The 14587-nt window shown below is 34.2% G+C and overlaps 1 protein-coding gene across 1 annotated transcript in view; it reads right to left on the minus strand.

Moving 5' to 3' along the window:
• Positions 1 to 597: 597 nt before the first annotated feature.
• The window catches only part of LOC128997406 (homeobox protein orthopedia-like), a gene marked incomplete at its 5' end in the record, with an annotated part of 37570 nt that continues 23580 nt past the window's right edge, over positions 598 to 14587 (minus strand). The window contains 3 exons of the mRNA XM_054423044.1: positions 598 to 1180; positions 2342 to 2491; positions 2853 to 3042. Of these exons, the coding sequence (XP_054279019.1) occupies positions 1134 to 1180; positions 2342 to 2491; positions 2853 to 3042 (387 nt within the window). The remainder of the gene's footprint in view (positions 1181 to 2341; positions 2492 to 2852; positions 3043 to 14587) is intronic.

Below are 14587 nucleotides of genomic sequence, written 5' to 3' on the forward strand. Positions count from 1 at the left end.
ACACTTTATTGCACATAGTAAACAATAAAGAAGGACCAGTTCACATAGTCAACTTTACAAGTACTTACAACTAAACAAAATATAAAAATGTCTTTCTTTACGTGACACTCTGTTTACATTCAACATTATTTTACATTTATTTCTACAATCAGCTCAAAAACATAAATACATCTCATGATAGAGGTCCATGAGCTACATCTAGTTATGCTGATAAAAATATCCAAAATGTATATTTACAGGTAATGGGGTGTTTAAACGTTAAATGTACAGTTTGTAAAATTAAAAACACAACGTGTATTTAAATTCACCTCAGTTGTGGGAAATTGTACAATGCGCTGTATTATCAAATTATTTTTTGTAACTGTTAACAGAATCTTTTTTTTAATAAGATGATACTTTAAAAATATGCCATTCTAATCTATCTTCAATCCTAATCTCTTCAATTAAGTGAAATAGAAATAGAAACATTTTTCATAAATAGGAAAAAAATTGAAGTTTATTTAATAGCTTAAACTTATAAAAAAATGTAAAAAACGGTACATTTTATACAATTTCTGAAACTCAGAATTAAAAACACTTAAAATATCACTTTATCTGTACAACATTGGAGGAGCATACTATCCAAATTTGACAAAAGTTTCCTGGTTTATTTTCTTACACTTTTCAAAGAGGCAAGCAAAGTAACAAGATAATGTTAACCTGAAAAATATTTTTTCTCTTGAATACTTTGTTGAAATTACAAGTTGTCTTGCTTAAATTTGATCTGATCTCTAATTAAGTTCATCTTAGCCAAAGATTTGTTTAGACCCTACTCCATAGATGCTTGTAGAAAAAAAATATGAGCTCGAAACCTAGATACAGCATCTTTCAAAGCAGGATTTTTTGTGTTACCTAATGAATACTTGCAGAAAAATGACTCAAATGCTTAAAAATGTTTTAACTAATTTTATTAGTTTCCTCGTCACTAAAACCAAAATTTTGACCTCCAAGAATATTCACAAAAAACAAGAAGTATTTTTGTGAACATTTTAACTGAAAAGTTTCTTTGGTTGCCTCCTTTACTTCCATGTCTGTCTTTGGACTCTGCTTTCTCACTTATGTTTGTAGATTTCCTCTCAATCTTACTTTCAGTATCAGTTGAGAGAGTCGCCTCCAGCATCATGCCCGTAGAATACTGGGTCTGAAAAAAAAGACAACAGCTTAGTTTAAATAAACATTAAATATTCTAAGCAAGATTGTTTCTGCACCCAGAAGCCATGTGTGTCATTGACATAATAAAGGAAAAGTAGCTCTTTATAGGATACTTCAATTCATGAACCTAAATTTGACCATATTTTTCAGTTTTTTGGAGCCAAAATTAACACACATTGCAGGTCCACAACGTTTACCTAGAACTAAAAAGGTTGTATATGCCCTCTAGAAGTTGTTCACTAACTACCCTTAGTTCAATTGGGTGAAAAATCCCTGTGGTAGACAGATTTGAACCCTTCCTAAATAAATAGGTGAATGAGAATCATATAAATGAGTTACTAAATCTTATACAATAGTAATAAAAGTTGTAAGATTCCTCCGATGTATTAAACTTCCAAAGCTCAAGATAGTTGAAGGTCTGTAACTGTTTCAAGACTTGAGTCCAAGTGTCACTTTTCACAGCTGTACTGACTCTTGGCTGAGAAATTTCACACTTGAGTGACGAAACAGAGCCACAAGCTGTTTTTTATTTACTCTCCATGCACTCCTGCCTTCATACCTCTGTATTTATATTTCCCACATATGGATATGACCATGGTTGAAATGTGAATGAGTGTAGACTCAATATTAAGATTTTATCGGTTACAGACTATTATTTTACAAAGAAATTCGTAATACTTCGATGCAAGATTTTTTAAATCTTACTTAAATACAACTACCAGACAAATTAACTGTTTTATTTTGGCATCACTCACGGTTATGGGTTCCGATCTAAGAAGAGTAAGAAACTTTCCAGTCAATCTTCAGTCAATATCATCACAGTATTTTAAACACTTTTAAAATTGGATACATTTTTTTCACAATTATTTTGAGAGAGCTACATGCCTCCTCCAGCTGATTTAGATGTTAATGTATTGTTTTTGTCAATTAAAGTATCAAAATAAATTGGATTGGGTGAAAATTGAGTAGATATTAGCAGTCAGGCACTTTGGCAATGGTGGATGCTAGAATCTCAAGCTTCTAAAATCGGTAACACCTTAAAGAGTTGTGACGTGTCTACGTGCTCAAGGCTCAACGGCACAGGTTTTGTTGCTGCGTGGTTGGCAGCCGGGGCTGGGGATTCGGTTACAGAGTTCAACTCACATCTTACCTAGTGTGTTGAGGCCGTAGTGCGCCTGGTAAACTGTAGATCCATTGGTAGTCATGGATGAACTGATGGGCAGACCCGACCCCAGCGACCCCTGGTGGGAGGTCAGCTGACTGAAGCCGCCCATGCCACCTTGCGACAGCTGGGACAGACCTGTGGACACCATTACCACTTGAGATGTGTGTATTTACTGAAATACGGGTGTGAATCGAGTGAGACTTATGTAGCTTTTTTACCGACCAAGAACAATTTTTTGCCAGGACCATTTATTAAAAGCCCAATGCTCAAGGACAGCTGGTCCAGTTTCCACCTTTCGATTGTTTGGTAAGGACTACAACCACTCTTCTACTCAGCACGATAATTTAATATTCTCTCTTGTACTAGGTGGTAGCACAGAGGTAGAATTGTATATGCTAGTAAGCATCTACAGTATTTGACTGTGTTAAAGTACAGTCAGTACTGGTATCTAAAAACATCACACCCGAGTATAGAAAGGCCAGTGTAAAATAGTTACCTGAGGTCATGGAGGTGACGCCCCACCTGGGCGTGTCGCCGCTACCGAACATGCCCGAGGGGCAGAGTCCCTCCGACATGGAGCCAAAGGGTGGTAGACCGTGAGAGGGCAGGAGAGCACCGGGAGTGCGGAAGACGTTGGTCGTCTTCTTGCGCTTTTTCCACTTTGCTCGGCGATTTTGAAACCACACCTGTAAAAATGTTAGTTTTTAGTACTTATCATCATTGAGTTAAGTAGAAGTGGACATCATATCTTATCATCATCATGGACTTTAGCATATTGATAAAGTAGACATGCCATCTCATCATAATTAACTTTTGAATACTAAAGAATACATCACATCTCAGCATCAAAATAGACTTTCTGATACTGAAATAAACACCATCAGAACTGAAATAAACACCAAATAAGCACCACGCATGACACAATCTCCTCTTAATATTTTAAAATTGCATTTACATTCTAAAACAATCATAACATATGAGGTGTTCCATAAGAAACTTTATAAATGACGCCTATTTAACGACATTTTTTAATTTTATTAACCCGCCTCTTTTTCACCAAATAAGTCGTTCAAGATTCTTACGAAGCAGGACGCTCTGAACAATTTCATGACTGTTGAAGTACCTATAAGTTATAGTGAATGACCACTTTTATACTTTTCAACTAGCAATCTACCATAACCTTTAACCCGCGGACAAATTCTCATTCTCGTTGTAGTGAGGATTTCTGAAGGATTAGAAGGATTCTTAGAAATCCGAATGATTTATGATGAGATGTTGTGTTTCCTAGCAGAGCACTTAATCCATCAGAAAGTGTAGTTTCCAAAATGTTTTAAAAAAATTTATCCAAATCTAGTTAATAACCAAAACGGTTATTCACTGGCTGTACCCTAAGTTATATTCCAGTAAATTACCGATTACTGATACGTTTTAAATACTTGTTGTTTTGGATATTAATCTAAAATTGAGTACAGAATCTTTGTACCATAACATTTGTACTAGTATAATTTTATGTTTTTATACGAAACGGTTATTAGCTGAGGGGGTATTCATGGTGTACTTACTCTACGTTCAATGGAAGGTCGGTCTATGATACTGCTCATCTTACGAGTACAACGCCTATTCGTGACTGTTTCTGACAAAAATCTACCAGAATCAAGAATCTTGCCCAAAGACCTTCATGGACGGCAGGAGAAAGTTTCTCCGTCCTCAAGGACGACCGAGTAATAAATTGTTTCCCATACTTTTTGTCCTCACCTGGTTCCGGCACAAAAACTGAGATTCAAAACATTGACCGAACAAATTTGGCGATTTGATTGTATTTTTCGTTTAGAGGACAAATAAACAAATTTATGAAATATTAATTTTTAGTCTTCTTAGTGTTACTTTATTCAATAAAACCCTTATAACCTGTAAACAAAATAAGAGTATGTAAAACCCTACCGGACTTGTAATGTATTTTACTTTGTATAATTGGAAACGTGTAGGCCCTACAACTATGTCATTTTCTTCCATATTGGGTATTTTAGGGTGTTCCCTCTAAAAAATTACAGTACCAAATTATCAAGGTATGTAGGTATTTCGTTGATTTAGTAATGGCAATTTCAACATTTTGACGGAAACGGCACAGGACACACTTAATCTTACAATATATTACTCTTAAAATCAACGCTTGAATTTAGAAGAAGCTCTAGCATTGACATGGTTAAAAACACTTAAATGATCTGTAGTATGTAATAAATTACATGCTAGTTTTTTGAATATTAATTGTTTTAGAATTCCAAACAGATTTAATCTCGAGGATTTAACTGTTTTTCGTCTAAAATCGTAAACAAAATTTTAAATTCAAAACACTTATCATGGTTTATAGTCGTAGAATAAAATACTTAAAGTAAATTTATTTATTTATATGTTTTCATTTCATTTCAAAAATAACCTTTTCCAAAATCACTTAATTAACCAGATATCCGCCATTTTGCATTTATTACATAAACATTTTTATCTTTGGATTTTTTAAACCGATCTTTATGAAAGTTGGTATCTATGTTAAAATAGAAAAGTTACATATACAAAAAAAAATCTTGATTCACCTTAACGTTTAAAAATGGCGGCTATTTTAATCTTTCAAACTTTAATTACAAAACGTGACTGGTTTATGAAAAAAATGTCAAGATAACTTTTATTTAGCAGTTTTAATTCCCTATCAAACGATACCAATTTCCAAAACTTCGAATTATAAATAGCTTAAATATCACGATTTTTTGTTGTAAAATGGGGTAGAATAAGGTTTGCCCCATTCCTTAAACCCTCCTTAGAACTTAAAGTCGTAATATTTAAGCTAATTTTTAATTTAATAAAAAAATTAAAATGGACACAATTTTGAAATTTTAAGTTGAATCGAGATGAATTTCTTTTCTAACATGGGTCTCTTCTGCCTTAACTTAAATACCACGTTTCATAAAGATCGGCTAAAAATTTAGAAAAAAGATCAAAATGTTTATGTAAAAATTACAAGATGGTGGATATTTGGTTAACGAAGTGATTTGGGAAAAAAATGTTATTCTTGATTTTCTCTTTATTATGACCGAGAACTCACTACGTAAATTATGTCCCACGTTTTTTGAACACCCTGAATTGACAATGGTACAGTAAATAATTATTAATAACTGATAATACTATTTAAATTATCAGACTTCTTTCCAGTCAATTATTATATTTGAAACGTAATTGACTAGTTACAAATCAAAGAAAGTATAAAATAAGAACAAAACAAACAGAACTACAGGTGGCACTGGAGAGAAGAAGAATCTAGAAGAAACATCATGATTCAGTCAGTTTTATTTAGTCAGTGACAGTGACATTACAAGTTTTAAGTATTGTGATTGTGACAGTTTTTTAAAGAATCTGTTGACATACCGTACCACAATAGTTAAATACATTGATGATGTGTTTGCATGCAAAATGACCTAATGAAGTTCTAAGGAACGAAACTAGTAGTCATTCAGTTAACTGTGGATGGATAAGGTAAACATTTTATTTTTCACTACTAATTAATTTTGTTTTTTACACTTGTATCAAAACGTTTCAAATTCAAAATCTTTTTCTTACCAGTTACTGGCAGGTGGCTGAAAATGACGTAATCTTTCGTTATTGACGATGGTAAATAATTAATTATCAATAATTTATAATGAATGTGATTTAAATTCATTTGTTTACATTTCTCCAAAAATGTGTATTGAAATTGTGGCTGTACGAATACTTATAGGGTCCTTGTCTGCAAATTACACAATGAGTCGTTAGACTAAAGTTTAAATAGAAAAAAAAATGTTAGGGGATTAACGTTAATTCTCAACTCAAAATATACCTAAAATATAAAGGTCTCAGTGTAAAATTTCATTGAAATTTAATTGGAACCATTGACGTCATAATCACTGACCTAATTATGTTTAATTGATGCACTAATGCACAGGCTGGTCATACTTAATTGGATTAAACTAATTATATACATTAAAACGGAAACATTTTGAAATTTTACGATAAGGGGGCTATTTGGTATCTGGTATAAGATTAGTAATATAAATCTGACGAAAAACCTAACCGTATAAAGAGTTATATTATTATATACATTTTAAATCCCTTCTAGACAACGTATTGCCTTTGAAAATACTCTTCTACCGTATATTTTAAAACACTTACTCTGAAATATACATATCAAGAGGGTTATGGTTGAACTATATTTTAAGAGTGGTACAAGGTTTAAGCCCCAGGCAAGCAGCATATCAAGCGGTTTGTTGGGAAACCTTCTTTATGGCAAAGGGGGAATTATCGAAGAGTTTATTAGGTTCAAAATGTAGTTACTAACCTGCACATGTTGACTCTGTTTATATGTATGGATATTTATTTGTAACATCAGTTATGCTATGTGATATATAATGAATTATCATTCTTGCGATTATCATTTGAGGCCGTATCTTTGTACGTATTTAAATCTAAATGAGTGAAAGATGAGTGTGGAATGGATGGTGTGACGCATGTGTTTTGTTACTGACTAAGATCAGCTGTTTCATTAGCAATCTATAAAAGCCATCAAGGACAGCTGAATCCAGTTCTGAACCATCAAAAAGCTACACCTTTTCTCAGGAGTTAAATACAACAGAAATATGTGTTCCGTGCCTAGTTTTAACAATACAGTAATTTGTAATTCGGGGCACTTAAAAGATCTTCAATATTTTGATCTAAAATTTCCTAAAATCAAAAAAATAATTAAGTAAGTTAAAAGATTAATAATGTGTGGCTACAGCCTTCCGAAGGTCACAGGTTTGGTTCCAAGCGTCAACTAATTCTGGGCTCAGATTCTGTTTATTTGTTATTGGGCTATTAATAATGCTATATAATAAAAGGGCGACTTTTGTTGTAAAAAAAAGTGTTTTTTGTTGTAAAATGTTTATAGTGTAGTAAGTAATGAATGGGTTTGTCAAATTTGATCAAAATATATCCGTAAACAAACTACAACAGTTTAATTGAATTGATTGTGGATGAGTAGGTTTATCCACCTAATAGTCTTAAACAAACATAATCTTTGTAAAGTACAAAAATTTTGCATAGTTTTGCATTGGAATTAAGTTTTACCACTGTGCAGTTTGCGCATGTGTCCTCTCGTATATGGAAGTTTTTAAAAATAAAGAAATAATAATCTCAGTGACAAAACACCAACTACCACTATAATATTCATAGCTTAAAAGCCGTAGTACGAGGGGGTGGGTGTTAATGTGTCTGTATAATTCAGTGGAGCGCCTCGCCTATACGGGGGGGGGGGGTGGAGGGGGAATGGATAACCAGTGTTGATCCTGTCCCAGGAGGAGTCATAACTCAGCCATCCATTATACACCGTCTGTCTGATATATAAACAACTGCTCATCGCGCCAGTTCTGCGAGATCTGGCAACGTTGCGTCCAAGGCCGACCTTAACTTATAGTGTGCTCAGTGGCACTTTGCAGCACATGAGAGATATGTGTACGCAAGAGCCGCAGGTGAGTGTGGAAAGTTTCTTGAGTGCAGCAAAGGCACAGCACTCGTGTTACACATAATTACTTATATGTTGTTGATTTTGATTATTTCTACAGTCATCTGACAAAGTGCTTCCTTGCACTGATTATAGTACAGAAAGTTGCTAATTTCTGCATTTACTTTTGTCACTCGCTTTTTGCAACACACCAGTATTCCAACCAAACAACACAAAACAGTCTGCTTTTATTATGCACGTAAACCGTGTACGCTTGGAAATAGGTTGGCAACACTTTAAGATACCGGTACTACTACTACGACACTTACTTGTAATACTAAGATCAGCTGGTGCAGTTGTTTCCTATTTCGTTCAACGCTTGGATTTAACCTAACCTAAAACGTGTTGTTTACTATTTGAAAGACTAATTATTTTTTTGCTTTATAGTAACTGTAGGATAAATATAATGTGTAACTCGAATTCAAAGTGCCAAAAAACTGCTCATCACGCCAGTTTTGGGAGGAGTGGCAACGTTGCGTCGAAGGCCTGACTGCAAATATGGTTTGTAAGTAAAACAACTCATTGTAGACTGCCAGTTGATTATTTGACAACATCGCTTTACCTAAGCGAAGGGATTACCCAGCAGATATTTACTTACACTGTGTAGAATATTTAATCAAGAATAAGCAGCCATAAGTTATTGGCAAGCCAATCGTTTATCCGTGTTTGATGTCCGTGTCTTTAGACTATTAGACATTTTGCAACATCGTTTTAAGTAAGTGTGGATTTCGTTTTATATTGCCATTATTATACTGAATGATACATTTTAGCTGTAAACATACGCACTTTAAACACAAATGTTTTCCTTAAGCAAGAGTTTTGATTTCAAACTTTGAAACTCACATTTGCTGATTACGTACTTCTTTAAAATACGTGTGGAGTATCAATGTTATTCAGCAATGATATAATTAACTGGCTGGGTAGCCGAGTGGTTTTAGTGCTCGCCGGTTCGATCCTGAGAAAAAATACCAGTAGCTTTTTGAATGTTTGAAACTGGACCCAGCTGTTCCTGATCATTGGGCTTTAAATAAATGATTGTGACTGATGAAACAGCTGATCTTAGTCAGTAACAAAGCTACACAGATCTCACACGTTTCTACACTTACTTATCACTCATATTGAGTTAAAATTCACACCTAGATAACGTCCCTATCTCAATTAATTGTTAACTGATACTAAGTAGTTAACTATTTACACAGTATACACATTCCAAGCGAAAATTCGATTAAGACCCGTAAAAATAAACGATATCAGCAAACTAACAAAATTCTTGCACTCATTATCTTTTCAACAACCTTTAATTAGTAAGCTGTGGAAGTACGTATGATAATTTTTTTGGAGGGATTACAAAAAATGCAATAAATTTTGAACAGAGATTTTACAGCATTAGGGGTTTGTACGACGAAAACTAGAAAAGATACAAATACGTAAGGTCAAGGACATAATTGCATTTAAACGTCTTTTTTTAATGAATGACATTGTCATAGAATAAATAAAAGTATCAGTTAGTTTTACCATTGACTATATTTAGAATATACTTCCCATGAAATGTAAATATTTGAAGCTAAGAAAATAAATCAAGACCATTTCTTACCAGAGGGTGCTAGTGTATTGGGTTAAATATTATCACGACTACTAGAAAAAAACCGACATAGATCATAAACATAAACAAATAACGTATTTGTCCCGAAAATAAACAAAACCCCTATACTAATAACATTAATTAACATATGGTTTTTGTTTACTTTCGGCCCAAAAACGTCATTTTTTATGTTTATAATCCACACTGGGTATTTACTAGTATTCGTGAATATTATCATATTATCCTAATTAAAATCAATGCAGTACCATGGCAAACAGCTGATTGATTTATCACTTGACACATAATTTTGCCATTAGTTAATATACATTACATGGGAAGTATATTCTGTGGTTTTACATAATCTTTAACCGCTTCAATCTGCTGTGTAAAAGTATAATGAATAGCAATAAGTAGTACCCATAACTGTGAACAATAACTTTTAGCTGCAGTTAATTTTTTTGCTTTTAGCGCTAATAAACAAAGTAAAATATTAAATACATGAAATAAAAGTAGCAAACCCCAAGCATACCCTGTTATTTACAGTCCAGGAGGGGTAGCGTCCCCTATAGCGTGTTATTACATGGGATGCGGCGTGCCACATATTAGGCGGGTGAGCGCGGCTTAGGAGAGCAGCTTCTTTCATCGCATACAATATTAACAGCCCCGGCTCTATTACTTGCGCTATCAATTATTGAGATGTCGGGCTGACTTTGCCAGTGAGGGTAAAACCACCCCACGACACACCCCACTGTTGCGAAACTACCCGGTGAGGTCTGCAAAATGTTAACGTACAGTTTGATTTAGAATAGTTGGTCACTGAGATCATTGATCACAAGTTTTAGATCATAGACGACAACACAGAAGTATCCCATATAATAAGGTCCAGCTGTAATTATAAGTGCACGAACTGCTTAAATGGTCTATATGGCTATAATGCTTTAAGCAGATGATAGCACAATACAATTAAATTAAAAAATTAAAAAAAAACACAGCTACCTGTTAATTATACAGATTAATTGTATTAAGCATGCTACAGCGCTTACGTTTTACTTTTAGGGGGGGGGGGGGTTATTATGTTGGGTTAGATAAGTTAGCTTATGTTAATGTAGTAGGCTTGCCGATAGTTATTATGCAGTTATAAAGTAACAATTTCAACATCTTCGGAGCTATTGGCCAACCATCTCCGTGGCGTTTTTAATGTTAACCTCCTGAGTGTCCTGTATGAAAATATAAGTTGTATAAGATCATAGTTCGATTAAAACTACTAGGGACTAAGGGAACAAAAACACTTATTTTTCTGGTAGTATGGGTTACACTTATCTAGGTATGCACTTACAATGCATACTATAATCAATAATCGGTACAAATTAACACTCCCAGGCTACAATCAAAGTGAAAATGCAGGTACAAATTAGAAAAAACCCCAAATCCTTCGGTTACTATCATCTTTCCAGCTAATCAATTTCGAGGCTCTCTTGTTGTTTAAATTCATATGATTTGCCCAACAATAACCAGTCCCCCCTATGACGACGGGGCGCCGCGGAGGGCGAGTCGAATTAATCACATGTACAATCTCGCCCTAAGTCCCTTAAGCCGGTTTGACACAATAATGCATTGTTTGTATAAACCCATGTTATTGACCAGTGTCTATGGCTTGTAAAGTATTGACGAAACAAGTTAGGAAAAGTTGAGTTTTACATGTTTTGGCGTATTTTTACTTCATATGGAGTAAGTTCTGTTTTTTGTCAAAATTTTTGAGTTTGCATTTTGGATGGAAATATACGTTTTGGGTCCCTCTGAACAAAAAAAGTGGTTTTCGAAGTGATGTCGGTGGTACGGGGATGTGTACAGAGGTACAGACTACGAAGTCTTAATTTTATGTGTCTCCATGAGTCACACTTGTTAATGGCGATTTACTCATAAAAACCCCATAAAACAATGCACATATAAGATTTTCACATAAATGACTTGAACGATTTTGATAAAAATTTAGTATTTCATGGCCCTTTTAACACTAAACAAAATGGTACAAACCACGAATACTAGAAAAATACTTCTTGGTTAATGGTCAATTTCTTTTAGTGTTGATTGAAATGGTAAGCATTTATATTACCTGCACTTTTTGTAGCTTTGATAAAAGTTTCGAGAAACAAAATTCGTTTTTTTCGGTTTCAGTTTTGAGATTCGAGATTTTTGGTTTTGCCCATCAGTGCTAGTTGTTAGTGGAGGAATTAAAGACACCATACAAAATAATGGAGTTTTAAATTAATGTACATTATTATTTTGAGAATCAACACACTTTCCTTTAAAATACAATGTCTTTGAAATAAGTCAGTACATAATAAAGCTACATAAGGCATCTCGTTCAACTTTCACCCTGCGATCATGAGATAAAATACTTCCAGTTACACTCCTTTCTCAATTCAATTCAATTCCTTTCAGTTCAATTCCTTTCTCAATGTGTAATAAACATTATACAATTTAAATCATACAATGGTTAATTCCAAAATTCAACCCACTTTTGGAACGTAAGAAGCACAGAACATTCCACTGGTCCGAGCGAAGGGGAGGTTAAACAAATAGACACAGGGAGTCAATACGTGGTTGGGCCATTAGAAGATCCATTGTTGTAATGGGGCCCTGGGGTGGCCCTGCTCGCCCATTTACCAGAGGTGTTCCATCAAATGGCTCGATGTACACTGCACCGCGAGAAATTCAGTTAGCGAATGTCCATTGTCGCTGTGATATCTAAGTTTCTTTGAACTTTTAGAGCGTGATAAGGATTGTATTGTGTATAGAGGATGTTTGTTTACCATGTAATAAGATATCCCAGCCCCAATATTTTTATTACGTCACCAACCAATATGGGGTTACAATGCATATTTTAACCAAAATAAAAATGAAGGATGTGTGTGACATTGAACTGGGAGTAAGATGTACTGACTAACGTGTTACACAATGTGCAGTCATAATTCATTCAAATCCCAATGATCTAGGATCGCTGGGTTCGAACCATCAAAGAGCTGTTGACTTTTTCTGTATTCGGTATTCGGTATCTGACAATTCACATTGCTAGATGAGCTTTAGGATCACCACTCAGATGCCAAGCTATATTTCAACTGTATGCATTAAAATTATCGTATTCAATGACCATCCTTTTTTAAATATATTTTTTTTTCTAAATAATACCAATGTGTTGTATCATGAATACGAATTTGGCCTCAAATGTTTTTTTTACAATTGCACACATTAAAACGCGATCCTACTCGAAGGAAAATAGTATATTTCATCAGTAGGAGAGAAAGTTGCTCTGTTTGCTACGCAATCGTGGGAAATTTGATTGAGTACCAAAAAGACAGTTTAGCTTGGACCAAGACAAAATTGGACCACATAATTTTGGGTTATAGAAAGTCGTCATCAATGTTTAAATTTCTGTTGTCTATAAGCATAACTTATAATGTGTGTTTCAAATAGTAAACAGCATTTATAATGTGCCATAAACAAATTTTGAGATCAGCAAACCGAAAAATTGCAATATTTTTTCTGCTCTCTATTTGAAGCTACCCGAAAGAGATGATATTGCGGACGACTAAAATTGCTGTTTTTCTGCAAAGTATGTTGAAAAAAGTGTTCTTGGTATAGGGTCAATAATTATACTTTATATATCCAAATATCCGTCCTTTGTAAAACGCTACTTGCCCTATGCTTATAAATAATTTTTTTTTAGTTATCTGTCACTGTACCAACTAAATAATTTATTTTCATTTATTTGACTTCAATCAATCAACGCCAACCTTAGTGTCTTAAGTACTGTTCATATTTTGAGTACACATTTTTTTATTGATCACATACTACAGAATGTATACAAAATACAATGTGCAGATTGTGTTCAAAGTGTCTTTAATGGACTCGTTTAAAAGTGTCACCCTGTTCACTACTTCATTAGTTGTAAAACACATATTTGCATCTAGTAAATCTTTTGTCTCACCAAAAACGCCCCTTTCCTGAATAGAAGTAGGAAACTACATTTTGGTGTAATAAACCATTATTTTTGAACCATTAAATTTTGAGGCGAAAACAATCATCTAAACAACGATACTCATTGTTGTATCCTTTACATATTTTTCCCATCCGAAAAAATCCTATTATCAGCCGGGTAACATTCCGGCACAGTAAACAATCGTAATGATCATGGGGGTCATATTTTTAATTGCCTAAGAACAATTTACAACCCACAATTCTATGTTTTGATATGAATCCTTTGTTCCAAAACATCCCTCAAGCGGGATATGTTCAAGCACACATTAAATCATTGTAATGATCATAATGATAATTCCATCACTAACCAGTTGCCTACAATTGTGTGGTAGTTGGCATTACAAACAATACTACTTGATCACGTGGCTGGTTATATGTAATGACCGCTGTGGTTGGTACCCCTGCCACCCCCCCCAACCCCCCCCCCTGTGCCCCCTCTTTGACCCCCCCCCGGGTCATCAATCAGGTGTGATTTGTAGGTTCAATACCCGTCATTCCGAGCACATCATGGTCCATTACATCATTGAACATCTGTCCACGCCATCCCCCCAGGTTAGGATTTAAAAATTGATTTTCCCCTTTTCGAACTCAATTTTTGTTATATTTTGACGAAGAGTACTTTTATACATGTAGCCTATTTTAATGGTTGGGGAACTTTCTGGGGATAAAATTTTACAGGTGCAAAAGGTTTTCAATAATATTTTTCTCTGTTGATGTCACTGGTTCCCGATTTTGAGACTTTCTAAAGGTAAAAATGTATACGTTCAGATAATTTTGAAATATATTTTTACATTTTTTTTTCTGTACGACGAGGACGTTACAGGGGAAAACGGAAAAAACATATCTCGTTAGTTAAAAATTGCAAGTGGTGGTAACATTCTATGAGCTCCGTATAGACAAAATTAAATCTCCTAGTTTCTTATTCTAAATTTTATTTAGATTATTTCTGTTCTAAGCATGTTATACTCAGATCATGGTTTGTTCAGTTGTTTTAACAACTGAATGGCTTAGGTCTGGAATATTTCAAATTTATTATTTAAAATTAATTTTA

This window comes from Macrosteles quadrilineatus, unplaced genomic scaffold (genome assembly GCF_028750875.1).
Source record: "Macrosteles quadrilineatus isolate MER2022 unplaced genomic scaffold, UCM_ALF_1.0 Scaffold_6__1_contigs__length_79288215, whole genome shotgun sequence".
In the NCBI taxonomy this organism is placed as follows: domain Eukaryota; kingdom Metazoa; phylum Arthropoda; class Insecta; order Hemiptera; family Cicadellidae; genus Macrosteles; species Macrosteles quadrilineatus.